General features: G+C 42.0%; 2 protein-coding genes across 12 annotated transcripts; one reads left to right on the top strand and one right to left on the bottom strand.

Annotated features, from left to right (window-relative positions):
* Positions 1–239: 239 nt before the first annotated feature.
* LOC139555289 (uncharacterized) lies at positions 240–6,994 on the bottom strand. Of its 6 annotated transcripts, none has more exons than XM_071368993.1 (3): positions 6,875–6,994; positions 3,595–3,650; positions 240–2,199 (listed from the first exon to the last, which is right to left on the bottom strand). In XM_071368993.1, exons 1-3 carry the CDS (start codon positions 6,931–6,933, stop codon positions 1,097–1,099), a joined length of 1,218 nt encoding a protein of 405 aa, XP_071225094.1. In that variant the 5' UTR covers positions 6,934–6,994; the 3' UTR covers positions 240–1,096. The 6 variants fall into 6 exon arrangements, with proteins under 6 accessions (XP_071225094.1, XP_071225101.1, XP_071225076.1 ...); XM_071369000.1 differs by having other exon boundaries at positions 240–2,172; XM_071368975.1 differs by having other exon boundaries at positions 3,595–3,744; positions 6,875–6,952.
* On the top strand, positions 6,870–24,742 carry LOC139555261 (zinc finger protein 362-like). Of its 6 annotated transcripts, XM_071368931.1 has the most exons (10): positions 6,870–7,003; positions 8,136–8,252; positions 12,344–12,407; positions 12,941–13,193; positions 13,513–13,638; positions 17,032–17,338; positions 17,448–17,672; positions 18,706–18,784; positions 21,674–21,832; positions 22,048–24,742. In XM_071368931.1, the coding sequence occupies exons 3-10, from the start codon at positions 12,345–12,347 to the stop codon at positions 22,162–22,164; spliced, it is 1,329 nt and encodes a 442-aa protein (XP_071225032.1). In that variant the 5' UTR covers positions 6,870–7,003; positions 8,136–8,252; position 12,344; the 3' UTR covers positions 22,165–24,742. The 6 variants fall into 6 exon arrangements, with proteins under 6 accessions (XP_071225032.1, XP_071225050.1, XP_071225025.1 ...); XM_071368949.1 differs by lacking the exon at positions 8,136–8,252 and having other exon boundaries at positions 6,889–7,003; XM_071368924.1 differs by lacking the exon at positions 6,870–7,003 and having other exon boundaries at positions 7,874–8,252.
* Positions 24,743–25,101: the final 359 nt, after the last annotated feature.

Below are 25,101 nucleotides of genomic sequence, written 5' to 3'. Positions count from 1 at the left end.
TGCCTATAATTTCCACCTTTTGTCTATTCCATTTGCACAACAGCATGTACAATTTATTGTCAATCAGTGTTGCTTCCTAAGTGGACAGTTTGATTTCACAGAAGTGTGATTGACTTGGAGTTACATTGTGTTGTTTAAGTGTTCCCTTTATTTTTTTGAGCAGTGTATATAGTATAATAGTTATATATTTATGTATTATATTACACACACGGTAGCAGTCAAAAGTTTGGACACACCTACTCATTCAAGGGTTTTTCTTTATTTTTACTATTTTCTACATTGTAGATTCTTCAAAGTAGCCACCCTTTGCCTTGATGACAGCTTTGCACACTCTTGGCATTTTCTCAACCAGCTTCATGAGGTAGTCACCTGGAATGCATTTCAATTAACAGGTGTGCCTTGTTAAAAGTTAATTTGTAGAATTTCTTAATGTGTTTGAGCCAATCAGTTGTGTTGTGACAAGGTAGGGTTGGTATACAGAATATACAAATAGGGTATACAGCCCTATTTGGTAAAAGACCAAGTCCATATTATGGCAAGAACAGCTCAAATAAGCAAAGAGAAACCACAGTCCATCATTACTTTAAGACATGAAGGTCAGTCAATCCAAAACTATGAAATAATGTTTGGAATACTCCGTGTATACTCAGTCAGTGTATATAATATTGAGTTGCACCCGCCTTTGCCATTCCCAAGCCACACCTCATTATCTAACACTATCACCATCCAGATTTATTGTCCAGTACACTGACTTTATGCCGGTGTTACGTTGACTGAGAGACCCCTCTGTTTGGCTTCTTTGGGTGCAGCCAGTTAAATCGAGGACAGGCTAACTGAATGAACAACAGAGACAAAGTGCAATATGAAAATGTGTAAAAATAGTTTTGGGGATAGTCACACCAGATGATATGATGGCAGTTTGCCATCCCTGTGGGGGGGGGCAACTTGCATCGAGACCCTCCTGCTGGGAGAAAATAGTTTGAAAATAGCTACCAACTATCCCATAGAGAAGAAACAATATGATATATTATGCTTCGTGGATGAAGATAAAGTGAGCAAGCCTTTCAGACCTTAATGATTGAATTTACATTATCAACTACATTAAGATCTTCAAACTCCACTCCAGCATTGTCTCTGTATGGCTGATTAGTAGGATATTCACACTGAGGTTTAGACGTAACACACAGACAGTGAGCAGACACATTAACCCTGTCATTATATTCACCCCCAGGCAGGGAAATCGCCCGAGCCCATGCCTGCTTCTGTCTGTGTGTTCCTCCACAATACCAGTGAGAGGTATGTCTCCTAGTCCTTTTTTCTTTTTGTGTCCCTCTAGTCTGTCTGCTGACAAAAACTCCAGGGATAAGAGGACAGCATTTCCATGGTGACCCAGTGACAGCTCCATGTTGTTCCCAGAACATGGGCTGTGAACGGAGCATCTGGACCATGTTGTCTCTGTGTCAACAAACCGTGGGGCTGACGCCACTGGCATCACAGGTTTCATAGCCGTGCGTGGTGCAGGGAGTGTTTGAACGGGCAGTTGAATGTCAGTACCATGTTCCTCCTTGTGTGTCTGTGTGGTTGTGGGTGTGTGTGGGTCCGTCTCTGTGTGGGCCAGGTGTCGTCTGAGAAAGCCCCAGCCCACCGTCAGCACCAGCAGGAGAGCCAAGGTCACAGTGGCCAAGCCCCAGCTGGGCTCATCCAGAGCAAGCAGGACGGTGTTGGGGAGGCTAGGGAGACACAGAGTGAGGGAGCTGGTCCTCTCCAGGCAGACCTCCACCCACAGCACCTCCAGTCTCCAGCCCTGACCCCCACAGATGCCACAGACAGCCCACACCAGCAGACAGCAGAAGAAGCCAAGGATGTGGGACAGACAACTTCCCTGGTCCTGGTCCTCTCTCCCTCCTCTCTGGGTGTCTGTGTCCCTGCTCTGCCAGTTCTCTACCACCAGTGTCACACCGTCGTGAGATGCAGGATTTTTACTCTGTTTGTCCACGTCTCCATCCACTGCTCCGCCACCACAGACTTGGGGCCACTGCAACCTCATGGCGGTCTCCACAGCAACCAGAGGTGTGGTCATCAGCAGCACTGCCCAGTAGATGTAGCTGAGGAAGAGCAGGAAGCGCAGGGCGATGACATCAGTGGACATGGAAAATTGAGGTAGCCAGGGCTCTGTAAACCAGAGGACAACCAGGAAGGCTGGGGGACAACAAAGACCAATCAATCAAATGGAGAAATGTGGAGGATGGGACTGGCAGCATTAGGACACTGAAATAGCCTATAGATATTTTATATTGAAGTAATTTAGCTCTTATCCAGAGCAACTTACAGTAGTGAATGCATACATTTTCATACTGATCCCCTGTGGGAATTGAACCCACAACCCTGGTGTTGCAAGCACCATGCTCTACCAACTGAGCCACACAGGACACTATAGAAGTGTAATGGGAAAATGTAAGATCACAAAAGTTCATATTTAGTTTAGAGTGATTAACAGAATGTTTAGCATGTTAATATATTTGCCCTTTCTGTAATACATGACGTCCAGTGTTTGTGACACTCAAGGTGCCGGTTGATGGCCATTAGACTTCATCCTGAATCTTATGGATTATTCTCATATCTGTTGATAGTAGTTGACACCAGACTGGATGTACAAGAACCGAGGACACTGATTATTCACTGTTGTATTGTATTGATGACATCCTGTGAACACTGTGTGATTCTGCAACAATTGACAAGGTCACTCACTGCCTTTTGTTTTGACTTCCTACAAAGGGCATGTTTCCAATGGCATTTTCTCTGCTTCTGTGCTGGGTACGCAGGGTGCTTCTGTGCTGGGTACGCAGGGTGCTTCTGTGCTGGGTACGCAGGGTGCTTCTGTTCCCTGTTGCAACTTGTAATATACCGGCTTGGTGCCATTTAAGTAACAGGGTTGAGGTTTTCATCTTAAATCAGCCATAAATCCCCTTGACAGGGAGAATCGAAGCTTGTTGTGTGCAACAGATGGGGAAATTGAATGCAAGCTTCGCAAAAAAAATGTATTGTTAAAATATTTCTAGGCTGTCTATCTACGGGTAACAGGGTTGACGTGTTATGCTCGACCCACTCAGTTTTCCACCACAAAACACCAGAAAATGGCCGAAAAGAACCAGCTCACCTGCTTTTACACTATCTGATCAATGTTTCTTTAAAAACAATATTTTTAAAAGGAACAACTTCACCATATTAAAACAAGAGTTGACATTAGAATGAGGGACATAAATGTATCACTTCTCACATCCAGGTTGTATCACAACCGGCCGTGATTGGGAGTCCCATAGTGCAGCGCACAATTGGCAAAGCGTCGTCTGGGTTTGGCCGGAGTAGGCTGTCATTGTAAATAAGAATCTGTTCTTAACTGACTTGCCTAGTTAAATAAAGGTTAAATAAAAAAAAATAAAAAAAGTACTTTATTCATGGAACGACCTATTGATTTTTGATTGACACAAAGTCTGCTCTCCTTTTTGTTCAACTGGAAATTCCTATTGCAAGGAGTAACAGGTAGTTGTAGCTCTGATGTACACAGCAAAAATAGGGTTAGAGATGGACACTTACTTGTGACTACGAGGTCTGTGAAGAGCAGCAGGCAGTTGCAGCAGAAGCTGACTGCACTGAGAGAAGCAGTGACCATGGGCAGGAAGAGAAGACTGCAGGTCAGTTTACACACACACACCACAGCTGCTCCCTCTAACACACCATCCATGGCTAAGACAAAACAACACAGACAGAGGACTATATTACAAACCATTATTGGATTATGAATGGATTATTACTCTGACTCTTCCCCTTGGAACATACTGTTGAAGTCGGAAGTTTACATACACCTTAGCCAAATACATTTAAACTCAGTTTTTCACAATTCCTGACATTTAATCCTAGTAAAAATTCCCTGTTTTAGGTCAGTTAGGATCATCACTTTATTTTAAGAATGTGAAATGTCAGAATAATAGTTGAGAGAATGATTTATTTAAACTTTTATTTCTTTCATCACATTCCCAGTGGGTCAGAAGTTTACATACACTTGGGTCAAACGTTTCGGGTAGCCTTCCACAAGCTTCCCACAATAAGTTGGGGGAAATTTTGGCCCATTCCTCCTGACAGAGCTGGTGTAACCGAGTCAGGTTTGGGGTTCTCCTTGCTCGTACACGCTTTTTCAGTTCTGCCCACACATTTTCTATGGGATTGAGGTCAGGGCATTGTGATGGCCACTCCAATACCTTGACTTTGTTGTCCTTAAGCCATTTTACCACAACTTTGGAAGTATGCTTGGGGTCATTGTCCATTTGGAAGACCCATTTGCGACCAAGCTTTAACTTCCTGACTGATTGCAGCTGTTTTTATCTCATTATTAAATCATATCTGGGTAACAATTTAGTACTTAAGTTAGTTTTCCATTAAAATTGTCAAAAATAAACAAAAATATTTTCCTTGCAAAAAACTATTTCTCAAGCAAGAATTTAGCTAGGTGCAATTTTCCCTCAAAATGTTTATAACTGGGCAAATGTTGAGGTCTGCTGAGTGCAAACTTGAACATTGTGAACATTTAAGTTACAGTTTTAACAGTGGCCATGTAGGGTACTGTGGCTATTTCATCATAATGTACTAGGCCTACCAGAGTGGCCTACCATCAAAAACAATGGAGAAAATACATCCCATAACATTTTAACATGGACATACAGAGGCTGTTCTATCATTCAGCCTACAGTAGCAGCCAATGTGTGGTGTTCAATGTATGCCTCCTGTACATTCCATGAGACTTTTGAGAGAGAAAAAACACGCAGGGCTTGACATTAACCTGTTTATCCACTTGTCTGAAAATGTGACTGAAAATGTTGTTGTGTTGTTTGATGCAAGAAACCACTTTACAAAATGAAATCCATTATTAGTCACATACCATTGTTACTGAGAATCAGACAAATTATGCTACCCTCTGCCTGTTGGCTATTTAGCTTATTCAAGCCTGTCTCAAAATACAACACTGCCCCTTTAAGACAAAAAAAAGCTCTTCATCTGACTCGCTTTTAAAATATGTCTATAAGTGTACACATGTTGTGCTCTTGTAGGAAGCAATCCCTCCCCTATTGCTGGCTACAAATGATCTATAACTGGTCTAATAACTCACTAACTAGCAAAAGATATGAACAAAATGTGCTCACGTGGCTACATGCAGCTCTCGCTTTGATCTCAAAACAAGCGCATCTACGCATGACAGCTCATACAGTAAAAAAAAAATCCAGTTAAAAGTAAATGTTACAGATCCATATATGGCAATAATTAATTTGCATATAGGCCTACTGCAGCTCTGATTGGTTATGCCGCACCAGTTTGTCTAGCGTATGGGCAGATTAGTGTGTCAATCACAGGAGGTTGGTGGCACTTTAATTGGGGAGGATGGGCTCGTGGTAATGGCTGGAGCAGAATTGGTGGAATGGTATCAAATACATCAAACACTTGTTTGATGCAAATTCCATTTGCTACGTTCCAGCCATTATTATGAGCCGTCCTCCCCTCAGCAGCCTCCACTGGTGTCAATGCAATAGAATCATACTCCGATGCGTTCTTCCTACAACAAAATCTCTTGAATAGTTCGTTTTGTTTCGGTATGTTGCCTGTTACGTTACTGCAGGCACAGTCGTCTGAGCAATGCGATTGGCCATCGGTAACCTTATAGTGCACTTGATTTGCTCTCTGGGCTCGCCGGGAAGGCATTTTTGTACCTTCAGACACATGAAACGGTTCAAAATGGAAACTGAATCGGGTGCACCTACCGTCAACAGCCCGAAACGAATACAAATAAATAGGAAAACAATGCTTTATTGTTGGGTTTTTTACAGAAATGTTTGGCGATCGACTAGGAATGCCTTCGAGATCACCAGTGGATCGCGATCGACCGGTTGGTGACCACTGCTCTAGAAAGTTGAGTGAAGTTCAATCTCGAGTTTCTCTCTGTGGGCCAGTATTTCTGCGCCGCAGTCCCGGGGAGGCTGCGCGGCAGTTTCGAGGGGAGGGTAGAGGAAAACTGAAAACTGAAAACGATCTTTTATTGGCAGAGGTTTGGAACTTTCTTTGTTATTGGTCTATTAAAACTGATTCTACCTGGCGATGCAACCAGGCAAACTAAAACTCCACCCATGCAAAACCTGCTGATTAGTAGATTGTATTTTTTTGTGTAGATTGTATTTTTCAACGAGCAACTATCAGAAAATAATACTAATCCCTTTTTTCACACTTTTACAGTGTTAGTTTCATCAGCTGTTGTACTGCAATATGATACAAAACACAGGGAATTTGAATTTTGACTGCACTTGGCCTTTAAACTAACTCAAGGCCCATCATGTGAAATACTGTAGCAGATATGCTGTATTATGCAAGCAATACTTTTAAGATAGTAATATATCTAAATTATGTTTATCAATATATCTCTTTGTGTACATATTGGACCACGGCCTTCTCAGCCACCCATTACTGTTTTTAGTCACTGAAATGTCAATAGAGAGAAATTAGATCATTGTCTGATTTTTGGGGTATTTTGTTAGCCTTTCAACTTTTGAGAAACATAACAAACTTAAAGCATTATCATCCACCATGCAAATGTCATGAGAACTCTTGCACACAAACTGGCACTCCTCTCTCATGTCTGACTTGTTTGGAGTTATGCTTCACTGCCAGTTTCTGTCTTCATGCAAACTAACACTCAAGCCTCCACCGCCCTACTGTAAATCCTGATAACAACAGAACAGATCTAATTTACAGCCCACGGCATGGTCAATGAGACCATTTCAATCAAGGAGTGAGTTTATGTTAAATAGTTGTGAAGTTTGAGTTAGCGTCTTACCTGTGCACACAAGAGCCTCCAGCAGCACAGCACGTCGGTGTGAGCCAAACAGCTCTCATCCTTCCTGTACACCTCCCCTCACCTCCCCCCGTGGGATGTTTTCAGGCACTCTCTCCTCATCTGGCCTGGGTAAGTTTGGGGGCACGTGTGCATTTAGATAGAGGGTGTGGCAATGTTTGCACAGACAACATGGAAACCAGTTTGACAACCTCTGTAATTGGGGGGGGGGGGTCTTTATTTCTGTGTATCTGTATGTGTGTTCGTGTGTCTCTGCATCTGTTTGTCTAGTGTCAACTGGCACCATGGGTGTCCTTTATAGATGGATGTGTTCTGTTGGGAAATTACAGCGTGTTGTTGGGCAACATTGCCATTGATAGTAGGCTACTGTCTGTATCAGAAGTTCATCACTCAGATGGTCTTATCTAATAGTGCAGTGCTGCCATCTCTTACTAAAGCATGCACAGAGGATTCAAGTTACCCTACATCTCTATAGCCCCCAGTGTTAGTTGGAAAATATAGTTTTAAGAGTTAGTCTACCATATCTTGTGCTTGACCAGCTTTAGGGAGTTTATGGAATGAAAAATGGCTAAATGTATGGTTGACCAGAAAAAGTGATTACAGCACAGAAACTAATAGTAATATCATGGTATAATACTTATATTATATATATATTTAGGCCTGTTCAACATTTAAAAAATACATTATCATGGTATAATTATTATTGTTTCAAGGTAAAACACCAAATAGGCTACTCTGTGCTATAGGGGTAACATGAACAGTATAACAGAGACCCCCATTTTCAAACCTTATCCGAAAAATCCTTTACATTTGAGAAGTAGCCTATTGATGAGAGATTTTTTTTAAACACCATGTGAGCGTCAAGCAATGAGGATGTTTGCTACCTGAAACGTCCAATGACTGATTTTGTTTTCCAGTCACAAAGACCAATACGATATGCGAACCCCCTGACGCTTGCCTTCAAAGAGCAGGACCTGTACAATTTACAATGTATACATCTGCGAGAATTCAGGGCATTGTTTGTTGAGAATTGTTTAATTGTATCCATTAAATGCAGCTTATTTTTTTCCACTCCTGATCACATACTGTAAATCTGTGCCTTGAAATTATGGTACAGACAGTTGACTTCCTGCCACACCAAAGGCTTGTCAATTATGTCACTACAATTACGCATAATCTGCTGAACCACGTTTATATCGCGCAAATATTCAAAATTAACATATCTATATTTGTACTTTTGTAGGCCTATTTCTGAAAATCTGCTTAAAACGGACCGTTTCAGTGAAAGCAATTCATAGCTTGCAGCACCCAGAAGTGAACAGATGGCGACCCGGAAGGTCTGAAGTAACTCCGACTGAAGGCAAGCAAAAATAACCTTTTATCAAATATAATAAAATCTACAATCGAGGTGTCAGGTTTGTATACATTTGTTTCCCGATTATATTCTGCGTGGCATTCTAAAAACGTTCGGCTGCCTCAATGCTATTTTGAAAGCAGTTATTGCTACCATTTGAGTCGTCAAAAAGTTACAAAAATAAATAATACTTGTGTATTACCAATCCATTTTTGAAAATGGCAACATTCTAGTTCTATTGTGAATGTAGCACAAAGAATGCGGCAGATAAAATGCAGCTATGCTTGCTACTTCGGGAATAAATTGTGGATTTGGATAGCGAGCAGTTATTTTGCAATGCATGCTTTGTTGTGGGAAGTGTCTTATTTTTTTTATTCCTCGAGCCGGGCTATTCAAACCTGTACATCTAAGTAAACAATCATTCGAACACTTAATACAAATAAATGGATGGCAAATTTGCATGCATCGAGACTCGTCTAGTTTTTAAATGTGGGATCTGCAGAATATGGCGTCCCGACCTTATAAAAATATGACAGGCTGCCATTTTTGTTTTCCTTTTGTCTGAAATGTTTTAATAAAACTGTCTGAGAATGTGGGAGGCATTGGAGCGAGGCACCAGCTAGGGGGGGTTAGAGTTGCTCTGCAGTCAAAGTGCACCTTATTGGATGTTTTTATGTGTTTGCATTTTAGGTTCTAAATGTCTTTTTTTTTGTCTGGAAATAAACGCTGATTTACGGATAGAATAAAGGACAAGTTAAGTAACTTTTGTTTTAGTCTACAAGTCTGGACCATCCTCAAGTGATTTGTCATCCCTTGTTATATCCTAATAATAGATCACTTTGTTTTTGAGAAAATTATTTAGAGAGCAAATAATAGCCTATATTATTTTACTGCAAATGTGATGTTGGGCTAATGTTGCACGATTTATTTACTAGTTTGCCGCTAATTGTCTGAAGATTGATAGCCTGCAGCCTATTCTTTTTAATGTCCTTAAAAACACGACCAGCCCTATACCAGCCGTTTATATAGGCTACAGTGGTCGAATTGTTTTCTTAGTACATCTGACTGTCTAGACAGCAATAGACAAAATGTTGAGTGCGAAACAGGAGTATTTGCGGTTTTACTGCGTCACAACGATACATTCAGATTTATTTCATCAGTGTTGCGGGTTTATTATAGACACATTTATTTCAGACGGCGGTTCTCAATCTCACCAGATGTTTTCAGCATGCAGCCATTTCTGCTATGACTCAAATAGTTTATAAACTGATCCACCGTAGCTATTTCACTAATGCAAAATATTGTAATATTTCAATTGAAGACATTGCTTCCTCAATACAATTGAAATGTTTCAACATTGCATACTGTAAAAAAATAATAATAAATTGAACCACGGTCTGTATGATTAGTTACGAGACTTCAAACAAAAGAAAAAGTAATATTGCTCTATTTGAATGGCAACTTAAGCACTACTTATACATAATATAAATCAAGTGATATTTGCATGTGAAAAGGTCATGGGAAACATTTGCTCCATTGTTGTTAAACATTTTGTTGTTCCACACTTTGATGATAGGCATAACTTCAAGTGGCTCAGTCAATAACAGGAGTGAAGTGTGTTTAATTTCCCAAAGGGCTATGTTGGATTTTACTCCAGCTGAGTATCAATTAGAAACATAGTAAATCAGATTGGCAACCTACCATCAGAAAAACACTCGTAATCACCTATCCTCTCTGCAGGTTTAGTTACCTGGAATAGTTAAGATAATCAATTGGATGAAATCTTACTGTCTTGCTAATGGAAATTGGTTTGAACTTTAGATTGCATACACAGTAGGTCCCCAGGACATTCTAAGGACTGACTACTTTTTATAGATCTTGCATCTGGATTAGATCTAGGGCTCGGTTCTCCACCATGCCCCTGTTATCCCTGAAATAACCTCAGAAAGTCAGTTTAGTGTCCAATGACGGGATCAACTATCATACTGTACATAAGAGGAACTGATGTAGACAAAGTCAAGTTACAAAATATGTTGGTAATACCATGATAATACAGTCTTCAAGGGGTAGCCATGGCAAAGAGAGATTTTTTCCCCAGTCTGGTCAGATAGTTGAATATAGCAGTTATGCCTGTTGTAGGGTGAATGTCCATTGAGCCAATGGTTTACAAAAGAATGGCTGAGAAGAATCCCCAAGGACTCTCTACTTTAATATAGTTTGACACTACTCTCTGTCGCTGGAGAAGATGGTTGGTTGTCATCACCAACGTCAAACATGGCATATCAAAGACTGAGCTTTCATATGGTGGAGATAATCAACTCAAGTTTATATTCAGCTGAAGCTCAGGAGACTCAGAGTAACTCCAGGAAGTGAAACAGACACCCGTCGGCATCAATTGGGGAAATATTTTCTTGGTTTAGGTACGCTTGGAGATATCATTTTTGTTTCTTTTGGCTCATGCAAATTGACTGTGCTACACTGCTGCTAAGTCAAACAGACATCAGAATGGTGGTCTGTGCCAAAGCACGCAATATGTCATGAAACAATTCATAAGGCTTGAAATAAGAAGCAATGGAAAGAAAGACCTCCACAGATCTCAGACAGCTATGAGTGAGCAGCAGGCTCTACCATGGGACAAAGAGAAGCAATGCTCTTTCCCCCAAATTGGACCTTTGCATATAGAGATATTGGAATGAAAATCAATGACATACACTCTAAATGGAACATCAGGTAGCGGGGATGGGGGATATTTTGTCCCCTGTGAAAATATCGACATTCTCATAGTCAAATAGTCATAGTCAGTAGGCTACAGAAAGACCATATCTTTTTCAAACGTCTCAACTATTTATGCAATTCTATCTTCAATCACAGAATGTTATAGGCAACTGCCAATATGCCTCTATATAGTTTTTGGACTAGCTCATATAAGACTGTATGAAAAACATATTATGCAACCTGTCTGACTCCATCTAGACTCGTGCCTCCCATCACAAATGCTGGCTGTCATAAAGTAAACTAATTTCTTTGGCTGACCTGTCATCATTTGAGATATCATTCATGTCCTGTTCATGATGTATTTGGAGGAGAGACAAAGTGCCTATCCTGTTTCCCATGAGACTAGATGATGACCCCATGGTTGGGTTAGAGGAGGATGGACAGTAGAAGTTCAGCTCTGAGCTGCTTACTGTCTCTGTATTTTAATAAACATTTCTGCTTTCTCAGATAGCAGCTTTCAAGTGTTCCTTAACAAGCTATAGCTTAACATGTTATGTGATTGTGTTTTCTTCGGGGAGATGTCCATCATTCAGTGTGGTGGTTAAAGACCCTGCTGACGAGCTGACAGAGGGAGAATAAAGGCCTCCTGGGTATTTCCATTCCTAGGAGACGATCCCTGTGACTCACAAGCTTTCTCTTCTTTGAATCATTTCTTGCTGAATTGAATCCTCTGCAACTTTTCAGCTGTCTGTGGGCAACTTTAGAAAGTTGTGACTCAGAACAGTGTGAGGAGGAAGTTCTATACTTAGCAACAGTGCATGTGGAAACAAACTTTTGTCATGGATATGGTGAAGGAAGAGAATGGGAGAAAGTTAGAAAGTAGTTCCATTTACTTTGAAATCGGGAGGCTAGAATACAATACATTTACAAACATAAGCTCAGTATTTAGCTTGTGGCTAAATGGCAAGTATTTACTATATAAGTCTATTGCAGATTTATAAACTATTTATAAACTCATATGCTGAAAACATTTGCATTAATTGCATTAATTGCACGGCAGGTAGCCTAGTGGCAGGTAGCTTAGCGGCAGGTATCCTAGTTGCAAGCTAGTGGCAGGTATCCTAGTGGCAGGTAGTCTAGTTGCAGGAAGCTTAGCGGTTAGAGCGTTGGGCCAATAACCGAAAGGTCGCTGGTTTGAATACCGTAAGCCGACAAAGTGAAAAATCTGTCTGTGCCCTTGAGCAAGGCACTTAGCCCTAATTTTCTCCAGGGGCGCCATACTACTACGACTGACCTTGTAAAACCACACATTTCACTGCACAATAAAAACATGTAATTTTTTTGTGCAGAATATAATTTTTTATTTGGTTTGTTTTTCATAGAATGGTTGAACCTCGTTTTAACAATCCCTACTTCTGGCCTCCACCCCCCACCATGCCTGGGCAGGTGAGTACTAACTGTAGACTTTACCCTCTAACATTCAACAACAGGATTGTTAGTATACAAGAGGACGAAGAAGATGACAGTGGGCAGTAGATTGGGAAGATTTAAAATTATTATTCTAGGCAGTGTAACATTGAGACCCATGAGCAATGAGAGGTATTTTGCCTGCTTGTCATGCACATTTCCATGTAAAGTACACACTATTTTTACAGTTCACCTGTAGAGGACATAAATTATTGTCAATGTACTTAGGTTACATTGTTCAAGTAATTTCCCTTTGAGTCCATTGGAGGGAGCCAAAGCAGCACAATTGTAAGCCCACTCAAAGATGTTAGAGGAACTGAACCGAAAAACCAACTTCTCTGGTTGTGAACGGCCTATGTGGCCGTAGCAGTCATAAACATCAATTATAGTCCCTAAATTGACTGACAAGCGTAAGTAGGATAACTTTGGTCACAGTCAGTATTTTCCAAAATGAGAATGTCTGAGATTTAACTGACTGTTCTCTTATCTCTGTGTTGTCTACCTGCTGTCAGATGGACAATATTGTGTTGATCAACAAGATCAAGGAACAGCTGATGGCTGAGAAGATCAGACCACCCCACCTGCCGCCTTCCACAGTTCCCTCCCAACAGCAACTACTGGGGAATCCTACACAGACAGAAGGTGGGCAGCAAGTCCAGATGTCAGTTCAGAAACTGCAGCAGATGCAACAAGGTCTCCATGTCCACAGCTCGTCCCAGCCAGACATTGCCCTGCACACCCGGATGGCCTCCAGCTCAGTCGCAGGTACCCTGATCGCACCTCACTCAGTGATGTGCAAGAAATTCACCCATTCTCAGAGGTGGTTCACATCAGAATGCATCTCTACTGTATGTCATGCGATCACTCTCCATCCCATTTTCCTCAGGCTCATCAAATTATTGGCACACATCCCATTTACTTTTTGTAAATTGTCTCTTGTAATTACTGTAATACTTATATTTTTCTACCCTTGATAGATGGATAGATAAGGAACATTGTTATTGAGTCTTATGAGCCAAGGCTTTATATTTCCTGTAAAAGCATTTCTGGTAAATTATGTGCATTTTCTGCACATCTCTAACAGGACGTATTCTTGGTGATGTAAATTTGAATCTGGACGATAAGACGGCTATAAAAGCAAGAGGATTGTGGGAAGACTGGCATTTGTGTCAAATCATTGACCAAACTTCTAGAATGAATCACCTATCAGGTAATGACATTGTTTTGACATTTGTGCCTCCTGGCACATACACGGAAAGAGAGGCAGACTTCCACAGCCTTTTTCCAGAATCCTGTACTGTTGGCCCGTAGACTAATCCAGGCCTCTCAAAATGTGACATGACTTTTGGCATATCGGTGTGATTTCAAACTACTTCAGCCAAGGAGTAGGCACAAAGAGTATTCCTATCTTGAGCGACCAAATAAAAGGGAACATGTCAATATATAATTTTCAGCATTGTCTCTGAAAAAGTCTGCGTAATTAAAAAAGTATGTGGACACCTGCTGGTCCAACTTTCTAGAATCATGGGCATTAATATGGAGTTGGTCATCCTTTGCTGCTATAAAACAGCCTCCACTCCTCTGGGAAGGCTTTCCAAATTATGTTGGAACATTTCTGCGGGGACTTGTTTCCATTCAGCCAAAAGAGCATTAGTGAGGTTGGGCGATTAGGCCTGGCTCGCAGTCAGTGTTCCAATTCATCCCAAAGGTGTTCGATGGGGTTGAGGTCAGGGCTCTGTGCAGGCCAGTCAGTTTCTTCCACACCGATCTCGACAAATCATTTCTGTATGGACCGCACTTTGTGCACGAAAGCATTGCCATGCTGAAACAAGAAAGAGCCTTCCCCAAACTGTTGCCACAAAGTTGGAAGCACAGAATCATCTAGTATGTCATTGTTTTTTATTTATTTCACCTTTATTTAACCAGGTAGGCCAGTTGAGAACAAGTTCTCATTTACAACTGCAACCTGGCCAAGATAAAGCAAAGCAGTGCAACAAAAAACAACAACACAGAGTTACACGTGGAATAAACAAAAGTACAGTATAAAACAATATAAAAATCTATATACAGTGTGTGCAAATGGAGTAAGGAGGTAAGGCAATAAATAGGCCATAGTAGCGAAGTAATTACAATTTAGCAAATTAACACTGGAGTGATAGATGTGCAGATGATGATGTGCAAGTAGAAATACTGGTGTGCAAAAAAAGTAAAAAACAATATGGGGATGAGGTAGGTAGTTGAGTGTGCTATTTACAGATGGGCTGTGTACAGCTACACCGATCGGTAAGCTGCTCAGATAGCTGATGCTTAAAGTTAGTGAGGGAGATAGAAGTCTCCAACTTCAGCGATTTTTGCAATTCATTCCAGTCATTGGCAGCAGAGAACTGGAAGGAAAGGCTGCCAAAGTGGGTGTTGGCTTTGGAGATGACCAGTGATCATGCTACGGGTGGGTGTTGTTATGGTAACCAGTGAGCTGAGATAAGGCGGAGCTTTACCTAGCAAAGACTTATAGATGACCTGGAGCCAGTGGGTTTGGCGAGGAATATGATATGGCGAGGGCCAGCCGACGAGAGCATACAGGTCGCAGTGGTGGGTGATATATGGGGCTTTGGTGACAAAACGGATGGCACTGTGATAGACTGTATCCAGTTTGCTGAGTAGAGTCTTGGAGGCTATTTTGTAAATGACATCGCTGAAGTCGAGGATCGGTAGGATAGTCAGTTTTACGAGGCTATGTTTGGCAGTGTGAGTGAAGGAGGCTTTTTTGCGAAATAGGAAGCCGATTCTAGATTCAATTTTGGATTGGAGATGCTTAATATGAGTTTGGAAGGAGAGTTTACAGTCTAGACAGACGCCTAGGTATTTGTAGTTGTCCACATATTCTAAGTCAGAACCGTCCAGTGATGCTAGTCGGGCGGGCGGGTGCGGGCAGCTATCGGTTGAAGAGCATGCATTTAGTTTTACTAGCATTTAAGAGCAGTTGGAGGCCACGGAAGGAGTGTTGTATGGCATTGAAGCTCGTTTGGAGGTTTGTTAACAGTGTCCAAAGAAGGGCCAGATGTATACAGAGAGTAGGGGTGTTAACCCCGGTGTCCTGGCTAAATTCCCAATCTGGCCCTCAACCATCACGGTCACCTAATAATCCCCAGTTTACAATTGGCTCATTCATCCCCCTCCTCTCCCCTGTAACTATTCCCCAGGTCGTTGCTGCAAATGAGAACGTGTTCTCAGTCAACTTACCTGGTAAAATAACGGTAAAATAAAAAAATAAATAAATACAGAATGGTGTCGTCTGCGTAGAGGTGGATCAGAGTCACCAGCAGCAAGAGCGACATCGTTGATATATTAAGAGAAAAGAGTCGGCCAGAGAATTGAACCCTATGGTACCCCCATAGAGACTGCCAGAGGTCCGGACAACAGGCCCTCCGATTTGACACACTGAACTCTATCTGAGAAGTAGTTGGTGAACCAGGCGAGGCAGTCATTTGAGAAACCAAGGCTGTTGAGTCTGCCGATAAGAAAGCAGTGATTGACAGAGTCGAAAGCCTTGGCCAGGTCGATGAAGACGGCTGCACAGTACTGTCTTTTATCGATGGCGGTTATGATATCGTTTAGGACCTTGAGCGTGGCTGAAGTGCACCCGTGACCAGCTCGGAAACCGGATTGCACAGCGGAGAAGGTATGGTGGGATTGGAAATGGTCTGTGATCTGTTTGTTAACTTGGCCATTGTATGCTGTCAGGCTAAGTTTTCCCTTCACTGGAACTAAGGGGCCTAGCCCAAACCATGAAAACAGCCCCAGACCATTATTTCTCCTCCACCAAACTTTACAGTTGGCACTTTGCATTGGGGCAGGTAGCGTTCTCCTGGCATCTGCCATAATAATCCGCCAGATTCGTCCGTCCGACTGCCAGATGGTGAAGCGTGATTCATCACTCCAGAGAATGCATTTTCACTGCTCCAGAGTCCAATGGCGGCGAGCTTTACACCACTCCAGCCGACGCTTGGCATTGCGCATTGTTGATCTTAGGCTTGTGTGCGGCTGCTCTGCCATGGAAACCCATTACATGAAGCTCCCAACGAACACTTCTTGTGCTGACATTGCTTCCAGAAGCAGTTTGGAACTCGGTAGTGAGTGTTGGAACCGAGGACAGACAATTGTTAGGCGATACGCGCTTTAGCACTCGGCGGTTCCCTTCTGTGAGCTTGTGTAGCTTACCACTTCGCGGCTGAGCTGTTGTTGCTGTTAGACGTTTCCACTTCACAATAACAGCACTTACAGTTGACAGAGGCAGCTCTAGCAGGCTGAAATTTGACGAACTGACTTGTTGGAAAGGTGACATCCTATGACGGTGCCCCATTGAAAGTCACTGAGCTCTTCAGTAAGGCCAACATACTGCCAATGTTTGTCCATGGAGATAGCATGGCTGTGTGCTCGATTTTTATACAACTGTCAGCAACTGGTGTGGCTGAAATAGCCGAATATATTAATTTGAAGGGGTGTCCACATACTTGTGTGTATATATAGTGTATATATTCAGTCTTTCATTACAGTTTTCTGTTAAATCTAGTTTGTAAGTCATTTTCACCTCTTGACTTGCCAGGTCTGGCACTTTCCTCTCAAACTGGCAACCATAACACCTCCATCACTCTGACCACACCCACCTCCAACAGCCAGAGCCGGCTAGGGGGAGCCCTCTCGCCTCATCATGTCCTCTCCAGCTTGGCCAGTGGCCCTTGGATGGAGCAAATCAAAAGTAACGGGGGCCTTGCTGGACTGCTGGGACGAGGGCGTAAGAAGATAAAAGCCGAGAACAGTGGTGGCCCTCTGTTGGTGCCTTACCCAATCCTCGCTTCAGGCAACGACCAATCCTTCCACACCATCATCCCCAAAGAGGGCAAATGCTATAGGCATGAGCACACATTACACTTTTACAGACTGCTACATGTTGATTTCACTCCAAATGTCTTACTGTCATATTGATTGCTTACGGTGTCTTTCGCATGTGTGTTTGCACAGGTGTAAATTGTGCCCACTGACCTTCTTCTCCAAGTCAGACATGCAGATCCACTCCAAGTCCCACACAGAGGTCAAGCCACACAAGTGTCCCCACTGCTCCAAATCTTTCGCCAACACATCCTACCTGGCCCAGCACCTCCGTATACACCTGGGCGTCAAACCTTATTACTGCTCCTACTGCGAGAAATGCTTCTGCCAGCTCTCCCACCTGCAGCAGCACACCAGGTCAAATCTATGGACTTATTTGATCACAAGTTTGATTGTGTTTTCATGTACCCTATAAAGATCTTTATAGGTGCTCTACCAGGAACACCAAAAAGGAAAATAAGTCGTATAGTGTGGTGATGATGTATCTTTCCCAGAACCCTAACGCTTGAAGGGATAGATTCTATCTACCTGACACCTGCAGTTGTTTTGGCGGTGTCGGAGGTGGAACTGTGTTAGAGCTGTCATGCACAGAGTCGCATGAAGATAAATCCTATGCAGTCTTGATTATAAGATGGCACAGGAATGTGACTTGTAATCTAAACCTCTAAGGCTAATGGAAACCACCATTGTTTTCTTTAATGATTTTCAATTGGAACGTCATTATTTCTATATTGCCTACACTTTCTCATTCTGAACAAACGTGAGTGGGACTCACCGATTTGACAGCTCCAACACAGTTACAGCTCCGACACGCCAAATCATCAGCTACGGCCGGGTAATGGCTTGCTCTGATTGAATCTAGGCCTACGTTTATTTACCCTTGTGTTATTTGCCTTTATAGATTATATCAAAAAGGAAGTGATGTGTCTTTCAGAGAGAGAGAGAGAGACAAGAGAGAGACAGAGAGACACAGACAGAGAGAGACACACAGAGAGAGACACACAGACACAGAGAGAGAGACACACAGAGAGAGAGACACATACAGACACAGAGAGAGAGAGACAGACAGACACAGAGAGAGAGAGACACAGAGAGAGAGACACAGACAGACACAGAGAGAGAGACACAGACAGACACAGAGAGAGAGACACAGACAGACAGAGAGACACAGAGAGAGAGACACACACACAGACACAGAGAGAGAGAGACACAGACAGACACAGAGAGACACAGACACAGAGAGAGAGACACAGACAGACACAGAGAGAGAGACACACACACAGACACAGAGAGAGAGACACAAATCAAATCCGGCCTACTGCCCTATGTTGACATGTGTGCCGGATGCTGCAGCCTCATTTACTATATATACACACTATATCTTTTACAGAATTCACACTGGGGATCGGCCCTATAAATGTGCCCATCCAGGTTGTGAAAAAGCCTTCACCCAGCTCTCCAATCTGCAGGTATTTTCAGTTAAACTCATGCTCAGGTTCTAGTTTTGAAGCATTGATGCTGGGTTCTTTACCGCTGTGGTTGGCATAAAATGTCTCCTATAGTACAAGTTTCAACTTTGTCACAATTGGTTTTACAGTAGAGGAGCACATAACATATCAAATCCACAGTCAAGGACAACAATGCTATTCATTCCTCATATATTTCACACACATGCTATTATACCTGAATTATTGACAACCTTTGTAAATAATGTTATTTTTACTGTAGTATGTTTTAGATTTTGAACATTACATATTCAGCATGATTTTCCTCCATTTTGGTCAGATGATGGCCTGGTTTGACAGGAAGTGTTTTCCCACCCTGAATGTCTAGACAAATATAGTACCAGTCAAAAGTTTGGACACCTACTCATTCCAGGGTTTTTCTTTATTTTTACTATTTTATACATTGTAGAATAATAGTGAAGACATCAAAACTATGAAATAACACAAACGGAATCATGTAGTAACCAAAAAAGTGTTAAACAAATCAAAATCTATTTTATATTTATCATGGCTCAGGCTAAGACCCAGATGCAGACACAAGAGGCAGATTATAATAAGTTCTGAGACTAGTACTAACTCAGCAAAAAAAGAAACATCCCTTTTTCAGGACCCTGTCTTTCAAAGATAATTTGTAAAAATCCAAATAACTTCACAGATCTTCATTGTAAAGGGTTTAAACACTGTTTCCCATGTTTGTTCAATGAACAGTTAATGAACATGCACCTGTGGAACGGTCGTTAAGACACAAACAGCTTACGGTAGGCAATTAAGGTCACAGTTATGAAAACTTAGGATACTAAAGAGGCCTTTCTACTGACTCTATAAAACACCCAAAGAAAGATGCCCAGCGTCCCTGCTCATCTGCGTGAACGTGCCTTAGGCATGCTGCAAGGAGGCATGAGGACTGTAGATGTGGCCAAGGCAATAAATTGCAATGTCCGTACTGTGAGATGCCTAAGACAGCGCTACAGTGAGACAGGACGAACAGCTGATCGTCCTCGCAGTGGCAGACCATATGTAGCAACACCTGCACAGGATCGGTACATCCGAAAATCACACCTGCGGGACAGGTACAGGATGGCAACAACAACTGCCCGAGTTACACCAGGAACACAAAATCCCTCCATCAGTGCTCAGACTGTCCGCAATAGGCTGAGAGAGGCTGGACTGAGGGCTTGTAGGCCTGTTGTAAGGCAGGTCCTCACCAGACATCACCGGCAACAATGTCACCTATCAGCACAAACCCACCGTCGCTGGACCAGACAGGACTGGCAAAAAGTACTCTTCACTGACGAGTCACGGTTTTGTCTCACCAGGGGTGATGGTCGGATTTGCGTTTATCGTCGAAGGAATGAGCGTTACACCGAGGCCTGAACTCTGGTGCAGGATCCATTTGGAGGTGGAGGGTCCGTCAAGGTCACACCGCCCCATTGGACTGAGCTTGGTGCCATTGCAGGCAATCTGAATGCTGTGCGTTACAGGGAAGACATCCTCCTCCCTCATGTGGTACCCTTCCTGCAGGCTCATCCTGACATGACCCTCCAGCATGACAATGCCACCAGCCATACTGCTCGTTCTGTGCTTGATTTCCTGCAAGACAGGAATGTCAGTGTTCTGCCATGGTCAGCGAAGAGCCCAGATCTCAATCCCATTGAGCACGCCTGGGACCCGTTGGATCGGAGGGTGAGGGTGGGCCATTCCCCAAAGAAATGTCCGGGAACTTGCAGGTGTCTTGGTGGAAGAGTGGAGTAACATCTCACAGCAAGAACTGGCAAATCTGGTGCAGTCCATGAGGAGAAGATGCACTGCAGTACTTAATACAGCTGGTGGCCACACCAGATACTGACTATTACTTTTGATTTTGACCCCCCCTTTGTTCAGGGACACATTATTCAATTTGTTAGTCACATGTCTGTGGAACTTGTTCAGTTTATGACTCAGTTGTTGAATCTTGTTATGTTCATAAAAATATTTACACATATTAAGGTTGCTGAAAATAAACACAGTTGACAGTGAGAGGACGTTTCTTTTTTTGCTGAGTTTAGTTCAAGGGGCAGGCAAAAGGTAAGTCAAGGTAGGCAAAGGGTCGTAACCCAAATCAGAGTCAGGCAGGTACAGGACGGCGTGCAGGATCAGGGTCAGGACAGGCAGAAAGGTCAGAACTGGGAAGACTAAGAAAAACTAGAGCACAGGAAACACGGGAACACGCTGGTAGGACTTAACGGGACAAGATGAATTGGCAACAGACAAAACAGAAAATGCAGGTATAAATACACAGGTGATAATCAGGGGAGATGGGAGACATCTGGTGTGGCGTGGAGACAAGCACAAAGACAGGTGAAACAGATCAGGGTGTGACAATATTTGAGATTCTTCAAAGTAGCCATTCTTTGCCTTGATGACAGCTTTGCACACTCTTGGCATTCTCTCAACCAGCTTCATGAGGTAGTCACCTGGAATGCATTTAAATTAACAGGTATGCCTTGTTAAAAGTACATTTGTGGAATTCTTTCCTTAATGTGTTAGAGCCAATCAGTTGTGTTGTGACAAGGTAGGGGTGGTATGCAGAAGATAGCCCTATTTGGTAAAAGACCCAAGTCCATATTATAGCACTTTAAAGAAGCTAAAACCTAAAATATATTTTGATTTGTTCAACACTTTTTTGGTTACTACAAGATTACATGTTTTCTTTCATAGTTTTGATGTCTTCATTATTATTCTACAGTGTAGAAAATAGTAAAAAATAAAGAAAACCCTTGAATGAGTAGGTGTGTCCAAACCTTTGACTGGTACTGTAGGTCGGTGAATAATTGTATTAGGTAATCTCTGTGTACGTCTCTTTCCCTGCCACAGTCTCACCAGAGACAACACAACAAAGACAAGCCCTACAAGTGTCCAAACTGCTACCGTGCCTACTCGGACTCAGCCTCATTGCAGATTCACTTGTCTGTGCATGCCATCAAAAACGCCAAGGCCTACTGCTGCAGCATGTGTGGCAGAGCCTACACCTCAGTGAGTAGGCTATAGTGCAGCATGAGCTGATGTTTTTATAGGATGTGGGAAACCATGCAACGCTGTTTGCAATTGACCATTTTTTGTTTCCTCATTCTCAGGCAATAAGAACAAATGTCAGATCATCACTCAACAATGTCACTTTAGTGAAGCATGTAGACCTCTTTGTCTACTGAGCCTCGGTGTTGACTGAACCATTCTTTGTTTGTCTTCAGGAGACCTACCTTATGAAGCACATGTCTAAACACATGGTGGTGGAGCACCTGGTGAGCCATCACTCTCCACAGAGGACAGAGTTTCCCAATATCCCCATACGGATCTCCCTCATCTGAGCAATTCACCCTGACACCCTACCCCTGACCCTCATGGAGGAACCTCCTGTAAGGTCACCCCTCCACTTAAGCGTAATCAATCCTAGACATTGGCTTTTACTTGTTTGTTTTCCCCTATGCGGGTTCCAAAAATGTTCCAGGCTGTATTTGTACCTTATCAAAAGATGCCAGACTCTTTTTATTTATTTTTTGTATTTTGTCATCTGTGGTTGGGGAATGTTTTGGACATCCAAAAATGATTTTACAGTACTTCCAGGCCTCATGGTAGAGTAAAAACCTTTTTGGCCTATGCTAAGACGATAAAAAGTATTGCTCCAGGCAGCTAAAAACATTTACCCTAGGTGTTATAAAGCATTACATGACCACTTTTTATATTGTTATTCTCCCTTAACTCTTTGCAAAAGTATATTTGCATTGGGAACTTTGTCTTCCTTTTAGTTAGGCCAAGAAGATGAATAGCTAAATTATTTATTCAAGCTATTTTTTGTACCACTCCTAATGTCAATGTTTGCATCATTTTGTTACTTAAAAAGAAAATATTCTCAAGTAAGCTTTATCACATTTAAGTATGTCTTTTAGACAACAATGCACACAAAATACTTTCCAATTGGAGGGTCAATACCTATGTTTTATTGTTGTAGTTGTATTTTTCATCTTGTTATTGTCCATAGTATTAAAAAGGAAACTGTTCAAGGCTATCCTGAAGAGCACAAAAATATATATTTTGAATCTGATGCTGGTATTTGTAGAAACTTAAATGTTTTGGTTTGCTGAATTGATAAGCACTGCCATGTATTGAAGAAATGAAACGGTCCATTATGGAACTGACATACAGTGCATTCGGAAAGTATTCAGACCCCTTCCCCTTCTCCACATTTTGTTACGTTACAGCCATTTCTAAAATTGATTCAATAAAATCTACACACAATACCCCATAATGACAAAGCGGGAAAAGGCTTTTAGAAATTTTAGCAACTGTATTACAAATAATAATTATTCAGACCCTTTGCTATGAGACTCGAAATTGAGCTCAGGTGCATCCTGTTTCCATTGATCATCTTTGATGTTTCTACAACTTGATTGGAGTACACCTGTGGTAAATTCAATTGATTGGACATGATTTGGAAAGGCACACACCTGAATATAAGGTCCCACAGTTAACAGTGCATGTCAGAGCAAAAACCAAGCCATGAGGTCGAAGGAATTGTCCGTAGAGCGCCGAGACAGGATTGTGTTGAGGCACCGATCTGGTAGAGAGTACCAAAAAATGTCTGCAGCATTGAAGATCCCCAAGAACACAGTGACCTCCATCATTGTTAAATGGAAGGTGTTTGGAACCACCAAGACTCTTCCTAGAGCTGGCTGCCCGGCCAAACTGAGCAATCGGGGGAGAAGGGCCTTGTTCAGGGAGGTGACCAAGAACCCGATGGTCACTAACACAACTTCAGACTTCCTCTGTGGAAATGGGAGAACCTTCCAGAATGACAACCATCTCTGCAGCACTCCACCAATCAGGCCTTTATGGTAGAGTTGCCAGACAGAAGCCACTCCTCAGTAAAAGGCACATGACAGCCCGCTTAGAGTTAGACTCAGACCATGAGAAACAAGATTCCTCTGGTCTAATGAAACCAAGATTTAACTATTTGGCCTGAATGCCAAGCGTCACGTATGGAGGAAACCTGGCACCATCCCTACAGTGAAGCATGGTGGTGGCAGCATCATGCTGTGGGGATGTTTTTCAGTGGCACGGATTGGGAGACTAGTCAGGATCAAGGGAAAGATGAACAGAGCAAAGTACAGAAACATCCTTGATGAAAACCTGCTGGGGGGGGAAATCAAGTGATTATTTTTTACATTTATTTTGCAGCTATGTCCGGCAGGATAGTTTATGCCCTTTATTAATGTATACATAGAAAATGAGTAAATTCCTGTTTTGGGTGTCCACATGAAATATGTGTAGATATCTTTATGTACAGAAATACCTCCTTGTTTCTTGTAATCCTTTTGCTCTCATGTCTAAATATTAATGATTAACATTTTGTTATTTGTAAAACGCATTTAAGCCTTAACTTTATTGTATCATCACATTGTATTTGTTCCATATTGATGCTTCTCTTATGCATTTTGATTTTATAGCATGGAATAATATACTGTAAACTATATTAACCGTTAACCCCTTTTCTATAGTAAATTATTATAAAGGTCTGGCTATTATTACAACAATAACACAAATCCTTTGTCCTGCACTGTGGTACCATATACAAGGTTATATTGGCTGAATTACACGCAGTCAAGACTAAGAGAGAATGGACTTTGTAAGAATGAGCAAAAAGTACAATTCTAAAAATGTTCCAATAGTTTTGGATTATTTTTATTGGCCAATATGTCCTTACATAATAATCAAATCAAATTTATTTATATAGTCCTTCGTACATCAGCTGATATCTCAAAGGGCTGTACAGAAACCCAGCCTAAAACCCCAAACAGCAAGCAATGCAGGTGTAGAAGCATGTATAAATAATGTAATGTATAATTTTATGTATAAATTAAACTTCAAAACCTGTAGAGGCTCTTATTATCAACTGTTGTTTTTTGGCAAACATTTATTTCAAATAGGCCTATGATGCTAGAGATACCATACTTTTCAGTTACCTGTGGAAAGTTAACTGCAGTAAGGTGTGGTCACCTCATACACCTGCATGAAAATATTCCCAAATGCCTTTTCATGCCCCAAACGGACTGGTATAAGACCATTGTATTACCTTTGGATGCCAATAAGCACTTGAAATTGGTCTATGATACACACCTGGTGATGTTCACCACTGCGCTTTGGTCTTTTTATATCTCACAAGCAGGTTTTGCATGTTGCTGTTAATTTTCCTTTTGTTCTTTGTATATGGCGTCATAATCTCAAAAGCCATCTCGCAAATCAACGTT

This window comes from Salvelinus alpinus, chromosome 2, assembly GCF_045679555.1.
Source record: "Salvelinus alpinus chromosome 2, SLU_Salpinus.1, whole genome shotgun sequence".
Classification (NCBI taxonomy): domain Eukaryota; kingdom Metazoa; phylum Chordata; class Actinopteri; order Salmoniformes; family Salmonidae; genus Salvelinus; species Salvelinus alpinus.
This window is presented reverse-complemented; position numbering and strand designations above follow the sequence as displayed.

What these genes read in the sequence shown, in the direction of transcription:
- LOC139555261 (XM_071368931.1), top strand. Translation starts at nt 12,345, where the DNA reads ATGGTTGAACCTCGTTTTAACAATCCCTACTTCTGGCCTCCACCCCCC. An exon ending in CACCTGCAGCAGCACACCAG is followed by an intron (nt 17,673 to 18,705) that starts GTCAAATCTATG and finishes TATCTTTTACAG; the next exon opens with AATTCACACTGGGGATCGGC. An exon ending in CCCAGCTCTCCAATCTGCAG is followed by an intron (nt 18,785 to 21,673) that starts GTATTTTCAGTT and finishes TCCCTGCCACAG; the next exon opens with TCTCACCAGAGACAACACAA.
- LOC139555289 (XM_071368975.1), bottom strand. Translation starts at nt 3,742, where the DNA reads ATGGATGGTGTGTTAGAGGGAGCAGCTGTGGTGTGTGTGTGTAAACTG. An exon ending in CACAGACCTCGTAGTCACAA is followed by an intron (nt 2,200 to 3,594) that starts GTAAGTGTCCAT and finishes GTTGTCCCCCAG; the next exon opens with CCTTCCTGGTTGTCCTCTGG.